This window comes from Poecilia reticulata, linkage group LG20, assembly GCF_000633615.1.
Source record: "Poecilia reticulata strain Guanapo linkage group LG20, Guppy_female_1.0+MT, whole genome shotgun sequence".
NCBI classification, from domain to species: Eukaryota; Metazoa; Chordata; class Actinopteri; order Cyprinodontiformes; family Poeciliidae; genus Poecilia; species Poecilia reticulata.
Genome location: NC_024350.1, coordinates 12,499,994 through 12,522,400, shown reverse-complemented (window position 1 = coordinate 12,522,400; position 22,407 = coordinate 12,499,994). Strand labels below are relative to the sequence as shown.

Sequence of the window (22,407 nt, the reverse complement as noted above, 5' to 3'; positions counted from 1 at the left end):
CTTTGTTTCTCTCCAAAAAGCAACACGTATATTTACTTGGTCAATCCCACTGATATAAAATGCTTCCCATGTATTAGACATATGTTCTCACGTCCAGTAATTGACATTTACTCCACTGTCAGACTTATTTAATTGTAAAAACAAAAAAAGGAACATTGTCGAAAAAAAATACAAAACAAAACAGAACGAAAAGACATTTCCTTCTTGTTTCTTTTAAAATCGGAGAGCCATTTAACAAACATTTCACCCAGCAGGCTTGGCTATTACACAGCCTATTGACATACATTGCACCCAGGCTGGACTCTTTTTCAACGCCATCCATCGGTCACGCAGATTGTCCCCTGGCAGGCAGAGGGCCGGTGACGTTAATGGAAATGGGGCTATGCTGGGAGCATAGAGCCTGGAGAAGCCTGGATGATCCCTCAGGCCATGGCTGCCACGGGATGAAATAGAGAGACTATTACAGCAGAGTTGTAAAGCCCCACACGCTCCACGCACTATCATAATAGAATATTGATTCTATCAGATGCCAGGCCCCGGCCTGTCCCTGCAATGAAGGAAAGAGCAGTAAAGGTCATTGTGTAAAAGGATAGAATGAGGGAGAGAGACAGAAGAGCAAAGAGGCGAAAGGAGAAAGGGAATATCTGGGGAGAGAAGAGAAAGTTGACCATTCCTGTTTTGTACTTCTGCAGTAATGGAACATGTAAGTGCAGGAAGATGAATGCAGGATTACAGGATTCATAAAAAATAATAAAAAAGAGAGGCTGATTTAAGTCTTGTTCAATAAGTTTAATAAATCTCATTTTTGTTGTTCTGTTGAACTCTCTTTTCTTCTCCCCCCCTTCGTCCCCACCACTGCATCTGTCTCCACAGCCATAAGTAACAGGGAAGCAATTTCAACCATTAATTGTTGATCAAGACGGTTGGGAAAAGCGCCAAAGGAAAAGGATGACAAATAAGCACCCACCATGCGAACAGCAGTACAAATTACACCACAAGCAGGAGACGTTTATGCTTGATTGGAGCAATTTAATGTTTTCGCTCCAAAAAAAAAAAAAGAAAAAAAAAAAAAAAAAAGGAAAAAGCCCTCAAATCCTGGGAGGACAGTTAAGGAAATGACTTTTTAATCATCCAAGGAGCCTCTGCGTCTTGTCTTTCCTGATGGCACCATATTGAAGACTTAGAGACATCAGGAGTAGGACTTTACTAATGGAGAGCCGAGAGTGTGAGAATCAAAACTTACTGCCCAGACTTTGCTTTAATATTCTCTCATCATGTGTAGATTACCCCCGTAAAGCAAAATGCCACACCAAAGACACTTTCCAACCTCAAAAACCTGCAGAACATCCAAACATGTCTTTATTGAAACCTACATAAATCTCGTCAGGAACTGTTCTTGAGAGTACCTGGATAATTACTATTTTTTTAAGAATAATACTCATCTTTGGACAAATTTGGGAGATCCTTGTCTTATCCTCTAGCAGTAACAAACTTGATTGAATGAAAATAAGTTAAATGTAAAGCAACAACAGCTGGATTAGGCATTTGGGAGTGCCAAGCGTGTGGAAAACATCAATCGGTCCATCTTTTTTCAACACTCGCTCATCCTGCCGAACTTGGTCATGGAGCGAGGGGCGGGGCGGCGCTCTGGGCAGGTGCTGGGGAAACAATTGCATGGAAAAAAAAAGAGATTTTTTAACAACATTGTACCAGTTTATGTTCCGACGAGATTCATTAACCTCTCGTCAGCATCCATTTTGTGGATTGTTGGTCAATTTGTGGCGCAGACATATAAAAGGTGGAACATTTCCTCTTTTCCAGCTGCAATGGAGGGAACGCAGCTAGACCAGCTGCACTCTGCTGGATGATTGTTCAGCAGCGATCATTAAAACCAGAAAACAGCCTTGAACTTTCCGTCCTTTTCCTTCTTGTCTCTTCCTGCTATTATCGCTCAGTAGTTTTAGTCTCTCTGACACAAGTGATCTGGATTTTCACTAGGTCACAACACAATTTGTGCTTATTTTCTTATTTTGGAAATCCATACGTTTGGGAAAATTGTAATTTAATGCCGTTCTGTGTTTCTACTGTATTTGTGCAGGTGTTGGAAAGGAAGTCCACCTCTGGCCATTTGATCTGAGTAAAAACGGTTAGGACTTGGGATTACACTGAAAAAGTATTTAATGTTGATTTGATTTTTTTTTTTTTTTTTTTGCTTTTGAAATATGTAGCCTAATATATAAACATAAATGAATATAAGTTCACTTTTTCGGAAAAAACAAAACAGAAAGCCATGCTTATTGCCTTCAAGCATCACACTGTGTAACCACGTCAGACAAGGCATATGTTTAACCGTGCAACAACATTAGAATTGACTAATCTTTGTTGTGACATTACGGCCCATGTATAAACTTAATGATGAATTCTGTTTTTTTTCCCAGGCCACTGGAAAATATATTCATGAAGTCTCAATGTCCGACGAAACCAGTCATCTTTTAAGCAGAGCTTTGACTGTGACATGCTATTCCTCATTTCCATTACAGGGGAGGCTTTATTTTAGTCAAATAAAAATCCATTTTTCTTGCTCTACTTCTTTTTTTTTTTTTTTCCCCCTCTTCTCCTCCGAATTCACTCTTAGCCCCAGTAATTGAACAGTAGTTGTTGAGGGCCCCAGCAAATGAAACTGCCATTGTAGCATCAAAAATAATCAATTTGATGAGTCTTGTATATACTCCCATACTCAACGTAATGTGATATTGATTCGCGCTCTGATATAGTACTCCTCTCGCGCACCAGAATGATTATTGGCTTTTGACAAATTCCATTGCAATATTTTATTTCACCCTCCCTCTCGGCCCAGCTGCCTCTTTTGTCTCGGAGCGCTGCTGCAAAAAAAGCCCTCAGCTCCACTTCCCCTCTACAGCCGGCAGACTTTATATATTCGCAACCCACTTGAACAAWAAAAAAAAAAAAAAAAAAAAAMACACCCTCTCGCCTCACTTGCTAGTCATCTAAAATCATCCGAGTTGATCCAATCAACTGGCGTCAAAGTGTTATATACGTAACTCGGTTTGCCTTTAAAAAGACATAGTTTCAAATCCGTTATCTCTTCGCTTTGCTTCATCAATTCATGCCCACCTTTGAGTTAACGTTTCCCCGTGTTGTAAGACATTGTGAATAGCTCCCTTGAAAATCTAATACATTATTTAAATCCAAATCACCCTGCCCTGTCCAACTATGTTATAGATGACAATAATGCTGCCTTGGTGTTTAACCCCCCGCCCCCCACGTTCCACACACACGCACACACACCATAGATTTGAACTTCCATTTCTTCAGCTCATGATCACTTGCTCACTGTAGCTACAACAATGAATCTAAGGATTGATGGGGACCATGAAAAAGGTGTGGACAGACCGATGGTGGGATCATGTGACGACGGGATAAGGAATAATAGATTCACGGGGAGATGAATGGGATTCGGGTGCGGAAACGCAAATGAAGGGAGGAGAAGGAGGGCCGGACGGTGGGGTGGCAGAGTGAGGGCGGCTGGGTGGGCCTCAGTGGCAAGATGGAAAGATGGCACACCTCAACACGCCAGGCCAGTTAGTATTGATTAGCGCGCGTAATAAAGAAAGCGAGAGACCTGGCTCCTGAGAGGACACGGCTCTCTTGGCGTCTGCTTTAACAAGGAATGCATTTGTATGTGTATACGTGCGTGAATACACGCGTGTGCGTGTGTGTGAGAGATCTAAAGCCATTAAATATGCCAATGCCTGCATTTTACTCACTGAAATGCCAAGGGGTGTCTACTGAAATGAATAAAAGAACAAGTACACCGTGCGCGTCTGTGTCAGTGTACAGCCTGTGCACGCAAGAGAGAGTGTGTGCGTGTGCGTGTGTGTGTGTGCCTGCTGCGGGCTGCAACCCCAGCATGAAAACACTTCATGCACACACAACAAGGGCCCACTCATGGAAAAATCAATACGATGGTGATAGAAATATGCTTGAATGTTCTCTAGGTGAGAGATTGATCTGAGCTCTACAGAGAATTTGTCCAAAACCAAATAATGGTTAAGGGCCAGCGACCTCCAGATCTCCACAGAAAACAATAATTAGAACCACACTGTGTGAGCCCACACTAAGCATATTAAGGCCAGAGTCAATGAAGGCTAAATGCTAACATAGCAAAGGTTGTGTTTCGATATGAGTGGAAAGAGAGAGAGAGAGAAGCTTTTAACAATTATGTTTACACCGTGTTTCAGCTTTTATCTTTGTCCATTTAAGAAAAGGTAGTCCATTTGTTTACTAGACAATTTCTCTAGTTTACCAGTTACTCCTCTATTTGCACTGTGTTTACTTATTGTTTACTGTTCGTTTTATTGTTTAGTCTAATTGATATGTGTGTGACATGAAGAAACATATGTGTATATTTCTCTTCATGTACTATTCAACTGCATATTTGGAAAGTATTTATACGCACATTAGTAATTTGTAGAATTAGGTTTATTGGCATGGCAGCTATAATATCCTTCTTTTATTGCAATTGCTGACCAGCTTTTTGCATGTTTCCAATAATATTTTGACAATTACATTTTTTGGTGGTAAACCACAAGTTATAGAGGGTAGAGATCCTGATCTTTACCCTTCACCCTGGCAACTTATTGGTTGTGCTAGTGTCCATTTTTGTCCCTTATATGAGGAGAAATGAAAATCCTATTTATCCAGTAATAGAAAAAGGAGACAACATTTTCCCACTGAAGCAAGGGTTAAACAATAATTCAAACATTCCAGATTGCTTGAACAAAATTCAGATTTCTTAATTAGTTCATAATCTAAAAGCAGTAAATGAACATTTACATGGAAGGACTGACAGAACGACTTGATCTCACCTATGAAATCTATTATCAGCCCAAACATGTTTTGAGTGATGAGTCTCCTACAGGAAACAACAGCTGTATGTGCAAATCATGCATATAAATCAATTACAGAGGCCCTATGTACTTTAAATGCACCCATTAATTAAGCAATGTCAGACACAATGAACCGTGAAGTTCATTACATTTTTAGCATTCAGACCCAGGATTATTTGAAGACTGCATGAGAGGAGAGGAAGATGGGTTTACCTAATGATCACAACTATAGCTCAAAGTCGGGCAGATGCCAGCAGAAATGTAAGGAACGCTTTTTTACGAGAGGAGGCAGCAGAACAGAGGGCTGTCTTGGCAATCTGCAACACGCAAGAGAAAATGTGATCAAAAGGTAAGCAAGGAATTACAACAACTAGCCGTTTTCTCTTTCAACTTCTGCCTCAGAGGAGCTACTCGCGATTCGCACTTGATCAATTTGATGGGAACGTTAGCATTTTCTCAGAACCAGATTTTCCGTTGCTGATTTGGATTAAGCATCCGGCACGAGTGGAGAGAAGAAACGGCTCCTTTGTTGGACGCTTTATGGAGTTGTGCACAGATTTCCAACTTAATAAAAATCATTTGTCTACTTAAAGTGGTTCAAAAAGAATGACGTTATTTTAGAAACTAACCCATATTAAAAGAAGCTACAAAACAGATCCTTCATAAAAAAAAAAAAATAATAATAATTTTCACTTTACGCCATTTAATGTATAGTCTGCAGTCTATGTAGCATAAATGGATTTTTACGGTAAGGTTAGTTGGGTTTCATCATATTTCATGTCCTGTCTGATACTAGTGTCGAGTTTCTCAGGTAGCTACATTAATCTCAGCATTATCTGCTTTTATCCCTGCCTATGGTGGAGCAGAATCAGAGCATGATGCTGCCTCCACCATGCACCATTGTGTTGTTTCAGCTGAACCTATTAGCAACATCACTAATACCTGGTAAATAAGCAACCCATGACAATCTCAAAGTTACTCAGAAAAGCGTTTTTTGGAGACCCTAAAGACCAAATGGAGGTTTAAGTCATCCATTCTGCTGATTAAATTTTCAAGTATTTGTTGGATTGACCACTAAAATCTCCATCTCTGCTGAGACAGATGTTCCCTGGACTCTAGAGTGCAGTGTAGCATATAAAGGAGTAGCTGCTATGAAAAGGTAAACGGTGTGAAGAGTCACACTGTGGATATACAACTAAAATACCTATTTTTAGATATTTTATTTAACTGTATAAGTATATTTCAATAGTGCAAACTTTGTATTCATGAAATCTTCTCAAAAATCAGCTGTAACTATGAGCTGTTCTTCCAAAAAGAGCAACATGCAGAGTTGTTGCTAAGAGTATTTGGTTCAAGTATTTTTTTTAAGACAACGGGAGAGTTTGTGGGTAAGGGTGGGTGGGTGGTGGTGGGTGTGGGGGGCCCGCAGAGAGACGAAGCTTGGCCCAGCTGCCTGGCATTAAGCAATGACCTCTGCATAATGAAAGATGGCGAAAACATTTCCCACTCATTACAAGGTTCCACACTGTGACAAGATTTGCATATTCATATTTTTTTTCCCTTCACCCCCATTGCCCCTTTTCACTGCAAATTGTTATTATTGTTTTTTTTTTTCTGTGAGCAGGACATCTGCCTCCCCTGGCCGATCTCTGGTAGAGGGAAAAAAAAAAAAATGTGTGTAAATGTAACGTCTCTATATAGATGCCACAAAAATATAGCGCGGTGTCGTCGTCGCTCCCTGCAGCCGCGCGCTGTTTTCTTCGACTTAAGCACCAGTTCGGGGTCAGTGGAGAGGAATACAGGTTTGACAAATAAACCCGATGGAGAATTTAAATTTGCTTTGATTTTTATTGAACGGTATGTCGCTATGATACTCGTATTCTGGTGCAAGGAAAGGAGTGTTGACCTTTTTCAGTAAATTAATTTGGCCCAACTTGCAATAAGTAGGCAACTGTTAAAAATATATATATATTTTTATTATATTAAAAATTTATGTTGACATATACTACATGCTACCATGTTTTTTTTAAAGGTTCTTTTATGTATGAACCAATTCCTTAAGGGTTTTTTATTGATCAAAAAGTTGCCAAAACGCATAGTTATATTTCAGCTTCAAATAAAAAAAGTCTGACATGTTAGCAAAAAGTGCAACAGCGTTCCCAATCAAAAGAAATACAGAACAGAAGTGTTTGCCCTTAAAACAATCGTAGAAGGTTTGAAATTAATAATAATAATAATAAAAAAAAGAAACACACACACACAGGATGAAAAGTATGAGTTGAAATTCCATCTATTTAGTTGGGCAACTTTAATTCAACTGAATCAGTCTGAGCCGGAGCCGCCAACCTTGCCCGGAGACTCGCCGATCCCAACGAGAAGCGTAACGATCACCGTAGCACTTCTGAATACAAGCTGTTTTATGTGAACACCTCGAGCTGAGGGCTACATAAATATAGAATTAGTCAAAGTGTTATTTTTTTCTTCTTCTCCTTTTTATGTTTTATTTTACCCCCCCCCACCCCTTCTTTCCTCACTCTCCAGAAAGATCCCCAGGTTCGGGCTGGCTCCGAGCGTATGCGGGCACCTACTTCAAAAAGTTGCAGCTCCCATATGATAGCTCTGCAAAAAGGTTTTCTTTTAACTTAAATCAGCAAATGTGTGGCGCGCAGACCTAGCGGCGTGTTTTTTTCTCCCTCAGAAATAATTTCTCCCAGGGATCAATTTGAAATTTAAATTGCACCGAAAGTGGTGTTTGTCATTAACAATCAAATATTTGAACCTGTGAATTACCTTTGGCCCCCTCTTTCCCCCCACCCCTGCTCTTCCCTCAGTTTTGAACAAATTGCATGGGGCATTGTTTTGATGATTGTGAATAAAGAAAGATGGCGATTCTCTCACAAAATATAAAATGGGAAAGACGGCAGAGGGGAAATAACATCAAAGACGTTGCATGAAAGAAATGAACACGACAATCAAATATTTTTGTTGTGTTGAATAACTAAAATAAATATATCATGTTGCCCCTTTTACATAGAAGAATAGTGCAAGTGAAAATAACCCGCTAGTTTGAGTAAACTGGTAAAATCACGAAGGTAGAGTATTTAGAGAAAGGGAAAGCTTCATGTCATCTCTGAAAGGGAGGATTTCTGCTTAATCTTCATTAGAGGATTGATTGAATTGGGGGTGTAGCACTGTCACTGTTAATAGAGTCATTCCTAACTAGACTAACTGGCTCTGGCTAATGTCACACAAACAAGAGGGCAAGATGAATACATATATATGATTTCACAAACATCTTAGAGTTGCAATCATAATATATTTCAATTGTATAGCGATTTTCTAAATACTTTGTAGCCAATACAAAGCATTTCCTTTATTCTGTAACGTGCCTTGTGCAAGCATTCATTCAGTTTGAACTCTATATTTTTCCATGTTGCAATGTTCAAATACTCTGTTCTGTTTTTACATGGAACAGGGACACAAGATCATCTGTGGCTAAAAATAATTTACAATCCGTGTCAATCTCAATCCACCGTCTCCACGGTGACACGTGGCATTGGCGGCATTAAGATGTTGGGATGCTTTTGTTCAACCTGGGATGCAAATTAAAGCACAATCTTCATCCTGGAACTTGGGCTCACCTTCAAGCAGGCCAGTTACTCAAAACATAACAACCAGAGCTATTTTTTGATGTTCAATTTAACACATTTTTTTGTTTTTGGGTTTCTTTTCCTCTCCTTTAAGGCTGTGAAGGCCCAACTGCCTTTCGGAGCTGAATGGATATTGAATATATCCGAGTGTGCTGTGCTGTGTGTGTCCATATGCACTGTCCCTGGCACCCCGGGGCCACAGCTATGATGGTTTAAACATGGAGGTGAGCGGCAACTTCAAGGCCAAAGTAAGGCATATTCTTGATAATGATGAGCACAAATGGCCGCTATGACCATTCGGCGAGACCCCGAACTTGATCCATAATGGCCAGCCATAAAGGGGAAATCATCATCAATGAAAATGACAGGTTATTAAGATCAGATTTTAGAGGGGCGATGGCTTTAGTGTGATAGGTTAGCCATCCATAAAAAAGCTCTGAACGACATCAGTCGTGCTCCCCATCATCCTGCGCCCTGCGCCAGAGACACATGCTAATAAGCTCACAACCTTTAATTAAGCAATATGTGTAAGTAGGCGGCCATTACAGCCTGATTTGTGAGCCAGTTCATTACACTAAGCACCGGCCAGCAGACACATATTCAATACAAATCAAGCTGGCCTGAAAATTATCCTGTTTAATGTGAGGCCAAAATTGATATTTTATCACTTGTCTTCTGATTAGTGACTTTAGGAATCTTCATATTTCATTCAGCCGAGGCAGTGTGCGATAGCTGACAACCTGAGATTGTCAGGGAGTTGTTGAAGTGTTTATTGACGTCGTTAGGTCACAGATGACTTGTCGGTTGTGTTTGTCTGCAAAGGATCTCGGAGACAAAACGTTGCAACCCACAGCATCACGAAATGTGCTCAAGAAAGTGTTACTCATATGTTTTTCAGGGGAGATTTCTACATTTGGTCCTAAATTGGATCTAGGATCTCTACTCGACTCCCTGCCTGAACGCATCTACACATATCGACTGTTTTAATTTCGTCAGCAGTACAGTCACAATTTGCTGAGCCTGTTTTTCATGATTATTACTGAACGAAATTTTGTTGATACAAAAAGTATTGATTTTTCCTAAGAATCTTCAAGAGTTCCTTAATATTCATATTACCACCTTTGTGTCGCTGTCATGTACGGTGATCAAACAGTTCTCATTAAATGTCACAAAGTTCAAAGGAAAGTAAAACGTTTATGAAGTTGAGAGTAATTTTTTTTCTTGTTACCACAAGATTGGCATCCAAACGACTACAACCCAAACAATCACCAAGTCATGTGTAAAAAAAAAAAAAACTAAAAAAAAACTGAGTAAACATGCCAACATTAGCCTAGCTATAGTTAGCATACAAATGTTTTTGTAATAAACAGCTGTTGCTATCTAGAAACACTGAAATTGCTGTGTCAAAAATGTCACTGACTAATGTGTCAGAACAGTCAAATCTTTACGTGGTCTTCGTTGCTACTGAGTGAGGTCTGGCAGTCTTGCAAAACTCGAGCCACATCCACTTCCTGCTATCGGCTCCACACGGTTGGACCCTAAAGGGCAGAGAACGTTTACAGCAATATGGCTAAGACTTTGACTTAAATGAGTTGTATCTGATTAACAATAAAGTTTACATGTCAGGAAAAGTATCAAAGTAACACTTACGGCCAAACAGTTTTTTGCGTTTCCGTAGCTGGAGGGAGATGCTGGCACTTGCCTTGTCCTCTCTTTGACAGGATGAGCTCTGATCCAGGCAACAAGGCACCTCCTTGGTTGCATTGTCCAAGCCATATAGTTCACCAGTCACCTTCAGAAAACAAAAAGGACCACTGCTATATTGCTTCTTATGATCATCTAGACGGCTTGATCAAAAAATTCTCCAAAACGTCTTTTTTTGCAGCACTGGGAATACATTTAAATGGAGCTGAGCTATAATCCAAACTCTACTGGGAGCAGATGTTAAATTTCGCCTCATTTATCAGATTGCCAGACCACAAAAGTGACTCATTATTTCAGAGGACTCGTATACTATGCTTGAGAATATATTGGTGGCGTCACCCAGACCACTGCATCTGATGCTTTATGCTGCACTTGCTGATTTAAGGAGAGGAAGTGACTAAAACACTTGATTTTAATACACTTTATGGGTGACCCAATGTAGACAATATACCGTATGTTACTCAGGACCTACTACAAGATCTACTTGGGTACAGATATAGGAAATCCCACTGAAATCTCTCTAGTAGCCCTAATAAAAACTTATTTTTACAGCATTTTGTTTGAGATTTTAACTTTATTAAAACATAGGTAACCCATCTGAGCTACATATAATATAAACAATCAACTATAGGAGGAAAAGAGGGACATAAAAAAAAAAAAAGGTTCCACCAATTTCTCTGCGACGTTAAACCAGTATAAAGTTGTCTGATAATTACATGTCGTATGCTTCCCAGAAGTTTTCCCGTCAAACAGACATGGCTGCTAGGGAGGCATCAGTCTCCTGATGCAACATACTGCGATGAGCCAAGGACATTCCTTTATCTCTTTCCAAGTGTATTTTCATTGCACACACACACACACACACGCGCGCGCGCATGCACACGCACACAGAGAGAGAGAGAGAGACAATACAGAGCACACTAACTTCCTGTGCAAATCAAATTCATATTTCTGACGGTCACCGTCGACCTCACGGCAATGAAGCATCGGCCCTAAGCCTCCAAAGTGGCAATCAAACATGCAGCAGAGTAATTACAAGAAGAGGGGGGGAAGACGGAGAATTGATGCAGTTTGTCAATTAATGTTGCTGCAAGGTGTTTCTGTGAAAGGTTAACTTCTTCATATTCTCTGCATGCTAAATTAGGTCAATATTGGTCCAGTGGAGAGACGTCGTCATTTGAAGACGGACAGTAGGCTGAGTCATGCCATTTTGTTTTTTCTTCAAAAAAGAAACAAAGCAAAACAAAACACAATAATGGCAGATTTAATGGAATATTATGATGAAATCTAAGCTACTCTTCTATATATATATATTTTTCAAAATATTGCTACTGCATAATGATCCTCACCAAATCTGTTTTCTTTGTAGTCTTAAAAATCTGCTACCTACATGGACGATAACCTCTCCTAATTGCATCACAACACTTTCACCCCTGCTGAAGCTAAGACAATTACATGTCAGCTAATAAAATCTTACTCTTAAATAAACTGCACACCTTTTGTTTCTGCGACTGAGCGAATCCACAAGAAGGAGACGCGAAAAAAAAAAAGAAAGAAAAGCACCAGAAAAAAAAATTGCAGAGAAAAGTTCTTTTATTTATTCAAGTCGCTGGAGATGCTCATCATCAGCGCTTTTTCCGAGCCATAAATAATTTGCAGAGAGAGGTAATATTCAAGCTGGCAGAGCCTTAGTTGTGCATCTTTAATGGAAGTTTTACAGAAGCTGAGCCAGTTCTTGCATATGCTGCTGTCACCCATATGGAGGAAAAGGAGACAAAAGGAGCACAGTTGGCTTGTCCTATCTTTTTATAAGTCCGCCGACACTTAAATGCTAGCCTCGGAGAAAAAGCGGCACAGGGGGACATAAACCCACTGTGGTTTTAGGAGGGAAGATAATGACTTTCCTGCATTAATTTCTTCATCAGCCATCTTGTTTCTACAGACAGAGTGGTTATGAGTCCTTCTCTGAAGGTCCTAGCTTATATGGATGCCTTCCCGTGCATAATTTTGGCCCTAACGGTTGTTGTCGACAGCACATTTTGCGAGTCGGCAGCTGTGGAACATCTGTTTATAGGTAATGAGTATTTGGAAAGCTACACCTCACTTTACCTTTAATGGCTTTTATTGGAGCGCACTGATGGAAAAGGAGCTTTAACTTCTTGTTTTGTTGGGATTCAGCGAGAAGATTCTCTCAGTAGGGTCAGAAACACACACACACACACGCACACGCACACACACACACGCACCTGCCTCTGGCTACAGACTCAGTGAAGGCACATGATGGATCATTAATATTAACTTTTTAAAACAGAATTCAACATGCAAGTCAATAAAGAGTTCATTATTGTTATAGTTTTGACTAAACATTCTCAACGGCAACTTTACTATATTTCAACTAATTGCAAAGGATGCGGCACAAACAACTTTCAGGCAACATGAAATGTTTCACAACTGCTGAATAAACACATTTTTATTTATTTATTTATTTATTTTTATTTTACCGACTTCTGACTTTTGTTGTCTTTCACTCCCAAATGAACAGTTTTTGATCTGGCTTCATTTCACTAGCTCCAGGCACTAAGAACCTGCTTTTTTTTTTTTTTTTTTTACTGTGTACACTTAAAGTGCAGATCTGGGTGTGATTTGGAGTCCTGCTGGCCTTAAACTCTGTGGTCATGTTAGACTCAGTGAAACAAGTTCTTCAGGGCACCTCTGCCCAAACAAACAGAACTCCTTCAAGGAAATAAGTCATTTCTAAACACTTGCTCAGTAACTGAAAAGGCGAGATGATCATTTAACTTCTAAAAATGAGAATATTGGTCATATTATCAACGCAGTCCAATTAGAAAATTGTGAAAGTGTTCATACAAACTCCCCCCCCCTGTGTGTGATTTGTTCTCGGTATAAATAACAGCTGTTCTGTGAAGATTTCAGAAGCCTGTTTGAGAATATGTTTGGATCATTATGGAGAGAAAATAACACCAAAATGGCCAGAAAATTAAAGAGATGTTTAAATCACGGTTAGGCTATAATAGAACATTGTAATATTTAATCATCACCTGTATCACTGTGATCCATAATGTAGACAGACATATGGCCCAACTACAAGTCTACAAAGACATTTCTGTCTCTACACTGACAGGTCTGACTGGGAAACGTTTGAATCAGAAGACCAGCCCAGTGATTTCCATCCATTCTGACAGAGCTTCAATTGTTTTGCAAAGAAGAAAGGGCAAGAAATTAGAAATATCTTAAAACCTGCAGGGTTTTCAGGTTATGTCTCTGAATACAATTAAAAAGCTTAGAATGTCTATATAATTTTTTTTTTTAGTTTTACTTTATCACACAAATGTTCTATGAAATATGTTGAGGTTTGTAGACTTAAAAACAAAATGAACATATAAACTTTTTAAAGGCAAAAGACACATAGATGTGTTAAATGAACAAAATAGACATATTGTGAAATTCTGGACATTGGCGAGTCAACTTTAAAACATAATTTTTTTTGGTAATGTGCCTGCCTTGTGGTATTTGTTCTCACCTGCCTCCTTTTTTATTTATCATGTGAGCTTGATAAATACCAACCTTTTTCTTTGAAGCGCATGCTGCTGCCAGAATTAAACATAGGCCGCTAATAAAATCAGCTGAAGAGTTCTTACAATTGCCTTTGGCGATTCCTGCATCCATGCATACACCCAGTCTATATATTTAGGACTAGATCACTTTTGAATATGCGAAGTGAGGACCTGTGCTTTCAGGCGGAAGAGATCGGTTTTACGTGATGTGCTGCTTGGCGGCGTTATCGCTCCTCTCCACCAGCTGGTGAGAAACGATGCCGTCAGCATCGCTTGCTACCTAGAAGCCTTCGCCTGCGAACAGGTGAAAAGCGCAGACCAAAGCGACGTGAAGTGCGCCGGGAAGGAGAGAAAGATGAGCAACACAAAGAGCGCGAAATAATTTTCCGCGGACGGCGACGTCAACGTGTGGCTTCTGTGAATTCTGACTTTGAATGCAGAAGTCCATTGTCATAAACTTTATTTTTCTCCACAAAGAAAAGATGTTGTGATCAATGTTTTTATCGCTAGGAATTAGTGGTAACATCTGTTTGTGTGCTTGCAAAAAGTTAATTGCTTTTGCCGTTTCGTTTGTTTTTGCAATGTGTCTATTTTCAGTGATGAACAATCCTCCTTGTTATGTCGTTTACCTTGCACAAGTCTATAGGCTATGCACACACAAACAGGCCAGCATCGAGACACCAGAAACAGATACACCACCATCATGTTTTGTTAAATAAGCTCATTTATCTGGTGGCTTATGATTGAGGACCATTAGGACATAACAGAGCCTCAGAGCTAATTGTTGGCACATCAAGCATTTTCTCTCCTCACTTCTTTGACATTTCAACTTTAAAATATTAATTTTGTTGAGACAATCCAGGTTGCTCGGGGTGTGACAGAATGATTGAGGACTGAATAATACATTCCTGCTTCAGCAGCAGCTCTTTCCACAGATTTTGAGCAACTTTCGAGTATGTAAGTAAATTGTGTTTATTATTTATATAGCCCTTTTCACAGACAGAAATATAAAAAAAGTGCTTTGCAGTATATTACAAAACACCACATACAGTGACAGTTAAAAAAAAACATAATAAAATAAGGAAGGGTGAAGAGAATGCAGTACCAAAAAGTCTTCAAAAAGAAATCCTCCTTTTGAGAAATTAAATGTTGAATTCGATCAGAAAAAGTTGAGCATCTTTCAATATATTTTCTATGCTTGCTCCACGTTGTGGGGACATTGGAAGAGAGACAGGGACAGACAGCCAGTCCACCGCAGGGCAACACAGAGCCACACATGACAAAAACATGACTATGTACCAAAAAACATGGACATATACACTCAGACTCAAGGGCATCAAGTGACCAAACAACATTACTTGCACATTTTGGAACCATGGGAGGTAGCCAGAGTACCCAGAGAGTACACACACACATGCATGGGCGGACGTTCAAAGTCCATGCAGACAGATTTCATTCCAGGTTTCAAATCCAGGAAGCTTCAAGGCGACGGTGCTAATAACTGTGCCATCATGGAGACCCACTCATCAGAATGAGAAATCTCGTGTTTTTTTTTGTGTGTGCGTGTAGAAAACCCCCCCACAAAAATAAAGCGGTGTTCTTTGAGCTGATAATTTTGCGTTGCATAAACCACTGTTGGTTTGTATCACAACGTGCTGCAAAATTTAAGCTATTTCTGGTACTGCATAGTTTAGATGTCTGATACTCATCGTTGCCTTAATTTAATGATTCCTCACTGCATAAACATTCACTTGGAGTCGTCTTCCCATTGTATTGAGATAGTACATAGAGTTTTGTTGTTGCCACAACCCGCGTCAAATAAGGTATGATGGCTTCACAAAACAAAAAGGGATGTTGTTTTTAGTGTCCACCTGCTGAAATAGACTTTCTAAATCATTGTAATTTAAAAATCTATTACAATGGGAAGACCCAAACTCATGATTTTTACTGTAACTTACCACAAACTTTGTCCTTTTAATGATTCATGTGAAGTTTCTGATCCGTGGAGATGCTTATGATTTGCATGTATTATTAATATTTTTTCTTTTGTTCGCATCTCTTTTTTGTTTCTTTTCTTCCAACGAGCACCAGACATGCAAATAATTCTGCTTGGAAAATGGATAAGTTTCCCAAAGAATAATTAAAAAAAAAACCCTCTTCTTTAATCTCACCTCAATGATAGCCCCATCAGGTTGTCGGAGGAAGTGTCTGTATCTTTGTTTTAGCCCACTCAGGTACAGAGTTTGGATTACGACATGAGTGCTGGTCTCGCTCTCTGGTGGCAAACCGTCCGCAGTGTGAGGCTCATCACCGGGGGCAGCGGCGCTGGAGAGAGAGTCCTCTGCTGTCCAGATAGAGTCATAAACCGCCACCTGCTCACCACAGGCAAAATGAGAGAAATATGGATGGCACTGTTTAAGTCAGATACTGATAAGTTTCTTTTTTAGTTTTTTTTTATTACAATAGAGAAATGAAATGATTCCAAAACAAAGCACACAATAAGGGAGTCCTAAGGGAACTGAAGGGTAGCAGGTATAGGGACAGGCTGCGTTCATGATCATGTGAGCGGTATAATCCAGATTACCGCTTTGTTCATGACTCCACTCTGTGTGTGTTTGTGTGTGGGGCTTACACACCTGTAATGTGCTGCTCTTCCATATCAGGGTGAGACATGGGAGCCAGCGGGGCATGTAACATGTTATATAGGTCATGTAACTCGAAGTCATCCATGTGTGAAGATCATGGAAGCTCATTCCCCTCTGTGAAAGTGTTTATGGCTGAAGGCTGGAATGTTGATTTATCAGATCTCTTATACATCAAATCAAAGAATTGGAAAAATATAGGTTTACAAAAGACAATGTACAATATCCAGCTAGAAAGGAAAGTAATTGCGCTCTGCGTTTTCACATCTTAAGACTTGCAGTGCCTTTTCAAAACATTCCCATTGCTCTAATTGTTTAACCTCCTCACAACTATGACCTTTAAATAACGTTAGAAGGACTTTATATGATAAACCAAGAGAAGCTCAAACAGTTTGAGACTGGGTAGTCAAAATTTTACGACCACCATGTTATCAATTGGAGTTTGGTAGAACTTTGTATGAGCCATCAAGACCACCTATTGCAGCTCTGGTTGTATGTTTAGGGTCATCTGAGGGATTAAAATGAACAAACTTTCAAAACAAAACCATCAGGAATCTTATAACTAAGGAATAACATGAATATGAAAAACACAAAACAAAGAGAAAACACAAGATAAAAGATCATCACATGAAATTCCAATCCAAAAAAAAACACATTGAAGTTTGTGGTTGTGACGTGATAATGATCAGGAGGTATGGATACTTTTGCAATCCACCGTCAAAGCCATTAAGTGAATTTCAATGAAGCAGCAGGCTCACAGTAGTGAACGCTACACACACACACACACACACGCACACCCACGCACACGCGCGCGCACACCCACACACACGCACACACACACAGTCAAGAGTCATAAAGAGAAGAAAGTTCTTCAAGGTGACCCCCTAATTGGCTGTGTAATTATGATTCGTTTAAAAATACAGAGAAAGAAAAAAAAGGTAAACTCATTCAGCGGGCCATGAGTGGCAGGGTCAAACTGAAGGAGGGGCGGCGTATCAATGTCACCCTCATACTTATAAACGCAAACACAACTCTAGGCACTTCGCTGAGAAAACAGTGGAAGCCATTACCAAAGTTGTAATTAGAGACATAGCATAAAGAGCAAGGCAGACACCCCAGTAAGTAGAAAGGCCCTCATTGTCAAAGTGTCAAAGAGGCACAAAAGCAAATAAGAAAAAGACTGAAGCATACAATGTAAGAGAGAAAGGGAGAGAGAAAAAAAGGAGAGAGAGAGAGCATGTTTGGTCTAGGGATACAGGAATGCATCTCTTCCGTTCCAATTTAGACTCTCATTAGAGAAATCGCCTCAACTGCGCTTTGCTTCAAGCTTGGCCTCAGCCCACACTAGTGGTAACTGATTACTTGAATTTCTTAAGTAATCAGCACCTCTGCAAGGCAGTAATCAGTCTGTTTGGATAGCGTGTGTACGTTGATGTTTTCTTTTTCGCCCTCTCTCACTCTCTAAGAGAGCGAGAAAGCTGGATTTCTTCCAATACAGTCATGTTCTTATTTGTGTAGGAGCGTGTACTACACTGTATTTGAAAGACTGTCCTAATACCAGATTCACAGGTATCTGGCAATATTTCATTAAGACCTGACACCTGTATGAAATTTGGATCTGGTTACATTACAACTCGAACAACAAAACGTCTGAGTTAGAACTTATTTGTGTAGACTCCATTTGTATAATATTGGTACCAAAAGGACACAAAATGGGTTGCAAAGATGGAATGGGGACCCATTATCCAGTTTGAGCTGCTTTTCTTAATATCAGTTTAAAAACCCAGCTAACACCTGCAATCTAACTTATAGATTTTGTAGTCCTGTAACATGTGGATCATTGCAATATTCATCAAGAAATAGTCACGCGAGTTCTGGTAGTAAGTAAGTTAAAAAACAATGTGATATCATCTCCCTGCCATGTGCATATCATGTGAGACTTTGCAGAGAATCTACTTAGCAGCAATGTTTTTCTATTGGTCCAGGGGTCCAACTTTGAAAAAAAATGCTCTAATACATAAACCTTCAAGTTGAAATGGTCTGTTCTCACAACTTACCTTGCATTTATATAGTGCAACGGATTGTTAGAGTTACGTAACATAAAGGTCTGATACATACAGTACTAGTTTTCTGGTTGAGGATGTCATTAAAAAAAAGAGACAATTATCTAAACAAATTGTAAAAGAAAACATCTTTCCCCTCCACTGGTCACATGTGTGGTTGTGACTCAGTTATGGCCCTTCACCAGACTTCTGAAAACCAAGCTGTACAGTGATGATAGAAACACTATGCATCCCGAGTCTATGCTATACGTCACTTTGGTTAAACACACCTGCTCAAATTCTCTGTTGTGATTGAGCAAGAGTATGTATTTTGGCTTGCATGGAAATAGGTTTGTTTTATGTTAGCCATGCTACCATCCTACACTAATTAGCACGTGAAATCAAGTTGACAAGATTAGACAAAAGCTTGAAAAGGTGTTTGTGTGTTCTGTTTGGATGATGCCATTTCATGCAATGCACCATGGCTCTCAGGAAGCATCACCGCTGAGACACAAAAAGGAAAGAGCATTAGAAGAGGCCTGTCTGCTCAGCACTACTCTGTTCTGGTCTGTTGTGTTACGTTATGGTGCTAGTCTGGCTTCTAGCCCCAGCTTGAGTGCTCTCTCCACTCCACCATTGTTCCATTTGATAGCACTAAGTGACTGATTTAGGTTCAATGCCTGCATGGAGCAGACAGGCCAGCTGTGGGTTAAGCAGATAGCATTCAAGTGAGTTAACCCAATTCAAACCCAATCAAGCCAGGATTTATTGTCGAGGTCTGTATTTAGAAATCTGATAGAGTCCACATCAGTCATTTGACTTGTATCAGGAAAGACGGGTCTTGTTTTCTTTTAGTGGAAGACTATAAATGGCAAACCATGTTTTCCAGCAGGGACATAAATTTTGAAATTTGCAGGCATTACCACAAATCAACATCGGAAGAGAAGGAGAGACACGGGATCAGGAAGTGGGGATAGTGCATCTGCTATGGTTCACCACAGAGTCTGTTTTTTTCTGGGGGAAGATACAATTTCACACCCACCATTCCATGTCACAGTGCAAATGATGAGGGGGGAAAAACTCAATCAGGCTGAATAAAAGAGCACAATTTTGACAATAGATCATGACTTGTCAATCATTTCAGTGTGGACAAATATTTCTGGGACAGTCCGTTTAAGTGAAGGACTGTTTTTGTAAGTTTGCTATTGTCCCAACAGTGCCTATGATGTGTCAAAAGGCTTTAGATTTATTTATTTTTTCCCAAACCTGGCCTTTACCTTCCCCGGTCTGTCTGGTGTGCTATTTGGTCTTTGCGATGCTGGAAGTTCAACAACGTTGTCTACCAAAGACTTTCACAGAACAGCTGAAATTTTTACTTGCATTACCCGGCAAATGTTTGAACTCAGTTATGTGACTAATGAGGGGAATTATTTTAGGGGTTCTAAGGCAAAGAGTGGTGAATGCTAATTCACTCCACACTTTTCAGATTTTTATTGTGAAAAATATTTTTCTATTTTCTCATATTCTCATCTTACCACTTGAAAATAAAATATGTGCTGTATCGCATTGTTATGTTGCACAAAATACATTAATGTTTTCAGTTGTAATCCAGGGCAGTATAGCTACTTTTACAAGGCAAATTGTCTGACACTTTGTGTCACGCCGGTTCTTAAGTGCATGTCTGCTATTGACTCTCATGGAAGAGCATTCTTTTTCTTTTTTTTTTTTCCACAGTGAATCCATCTGGCTTACCCTGCTGACAACCAAAGCAGTTCAACCTCAACCTAAGGACCTTGTTGTAAGCCTCGCTATTCTTCAGTGCTCAAAACAGTGTGTCAAAAAAAAAAGGGAAAAGGACCTTCGGGCAAATTAGAAAAAAAACATTCACCGTTAAGAGATGCAATTATTAATCTACCTTTTGGAATACTGACATGGACCAATCAGTGATTAATAAACACAAACAAACACAGCCCTAGGTAGAGTTAATTTTGTGAACTAAATATTAACATTTTATTGAGGAAAGTCTTGGCACACGTCAGCCAGTGTTTATGTTTTAAGACACATGTTTGCGCACATAGTCTGCGGCGTAAATTATGTTTGCCTGCTTGGTACTGAAAGGAGGCGAGATGGAGGAGTCTGCACCAGCAGGCGAGCTGGCTACTGTCCAGAACAGGAGCCTAAGGCACGGACAACAACAGGCTTGTCAACCCCTCTGATTGTTTAATGATTGATCCAAACTAGATAGCTGTCATAATCAGTTTACGCATGTTATTTTCCAAGATATACCTTGCCGTGTTTGATTTCGACTATTTGCATATTCCTCATGTTTCAGATGTTTTGACTCCCTAGCACAATAAGGTGGCACTCCGTCATCTGGGATCGTAAGATAAGAACAACCATAATAGCAGGTTTTCTGGTAGGAATAGTTTGCATTGTGTATCAGTTGCAGCCTGTGTTTTACGGCATGTTGTTATTTATCTAGCTCTCGATGGTAATTAGCCTAACAGAGCTTGTCTGGTGTGTGTGACTCGTACTGTGCATGTCTTCCTGCCTCCCAACTTTCCCTGCCTTCCCGTCGACCACTTGAAAACGAAGTGGCTGACCTTTCCCGGGTCCTGCCACCTGCATCTTTTCCAGCCATTTCCCAGCCCTCGCAAATTTACGCTGTGAGAAGGCAGGAGTTTTCTCCACTGACATGATCCTTTTTGGTTTGTAGTTCTGTCCCACTTGGCTTTAATTTACAGTGGGAAAATAATTAGAATCTCACTTTTGCAAAGAGTGGAGTGAAAATGTAAACAATGCTTCCCTGCGGGCGGGTGCTTCATCACTTTGACAGGTGCATTTGAATTTGCCTGGGTGGCGGACAGACTTGGTTATTTATGTGTCAGTCGCACATGAAAGCCCCGGCTGCGGCTGGAGTTGGGACTGACACCGTGGAAGGGGTTGAAACTCTGTGCAGTGGGTTTAGATTTGGGAGAATACAGGGAACGCTGCGAGGTTCCGAACTGGAAGGTTACAGCAGGGCTATTCCCCTTGGCAGTCAGACGAAGGCAAAAGGAAAAGGTAGGAAATGAAGTTGGAAACGAAGTTTTGGCTGTGATTTACTGTCATGAGGAGACATCTTGTGATGAAACAAAATATATATTACGAAATTATGTATAGAAATGATCTTACTAATTTAGTTATTTTAGAGGCAAAAACTAGGAAAACCTTGTGGTTGTGCTTAAAATGTATCTTTCTGAGCTTCATGAATGTGAATAACTTCATAAAAAGCACTTTGATATAAACTGTACCATCATAGTCATTACCACTGCTGTGTGTTTACGGTTATTCTAACGCTCAAAGACGGACCTCTGCTCCTGCATCAAGTCTTTTACAGCCTCTAACAGGTTTTCTTCCACGATTATCCTCTAACTTTTACAAAAGCATTTAAGGTTATCTTTGCACGTTTACAACTATGCCTATAAAGTGCAATAATATGCCAATGTTTCTGCAAATCACAAAACCAAAGGTGTCCCAGCGGGACACTTCCACAGACATAAAGAAGAAAAAGCTCAAAAAGGAGCATCGGTGATTGTTGTGAAGTGCGTGAAGAGGTAGGCTGAGTTGCTTCTTTTGTCCGCAGATATATGCACACACACACACACACAGGCACGCACACATAAAGTAGCACAGTAACACATGCTAACACACATATATCGAATCCCACAAAACAGACAAAGCCCCACACAGTGAGCCAACGCATGCGTGCATCTCCAGTGCCTGCGGGCGCTTGAAGCTGCAGAGCAGGGAGAGGGGGAAGGGGGGAGTGTAGAGGGCTGTGGGGTGATAGAAAGGGTGTGTGCGTGCGTGTGTGTGTGTGTGTGTGTGTGTGTAGTGGGGGG

The 22,407-nt window shown here is 40.1% G+C and overlaps 1 protein-coding gene across 6 annotated transcripts in view; it reads right to left on the bottom strand.

Moving 5' to 3' along the window:
* Window positions 1–216: 216 nt before the first annotated feature.
* ofcc1 (orofacial cleft 1 candidate 1) overlaps window positions 217–22,407 on the bottom strand; it is a 95,552-nt gene continuing 73,361 nt past the window's right edge. For 5 of the 6 annotated variants that reach the window (XM_008438696.2, XM_008438700.2, XM_008438698.1 and 2 more), the window contains 3 exons: window positions 16,011–16,211; window positions 10,211–10,352; window positions 9,735–10,098 (listed from right to left, as the gene is read on the bottom strand). In XM_008438696.2, the coding sequence (XP_008436918.1) occupies window positions 10,022–10,098; window positions 10,211–10,352; window positions 16,011–16,211 (420 nt within the window). In that variant the 3' untranslated portion in view covers window positions 9,735–10,021. Of the gene's footprint in view, window positions 1,659–9,734; window positions 10,099–10,210; window positions 10,353–16,010; window positions 16,212–22,407 lie in introns of those variants that run through there. The other variant, XM_008438695.2, reaches the window with a different exon arrangement.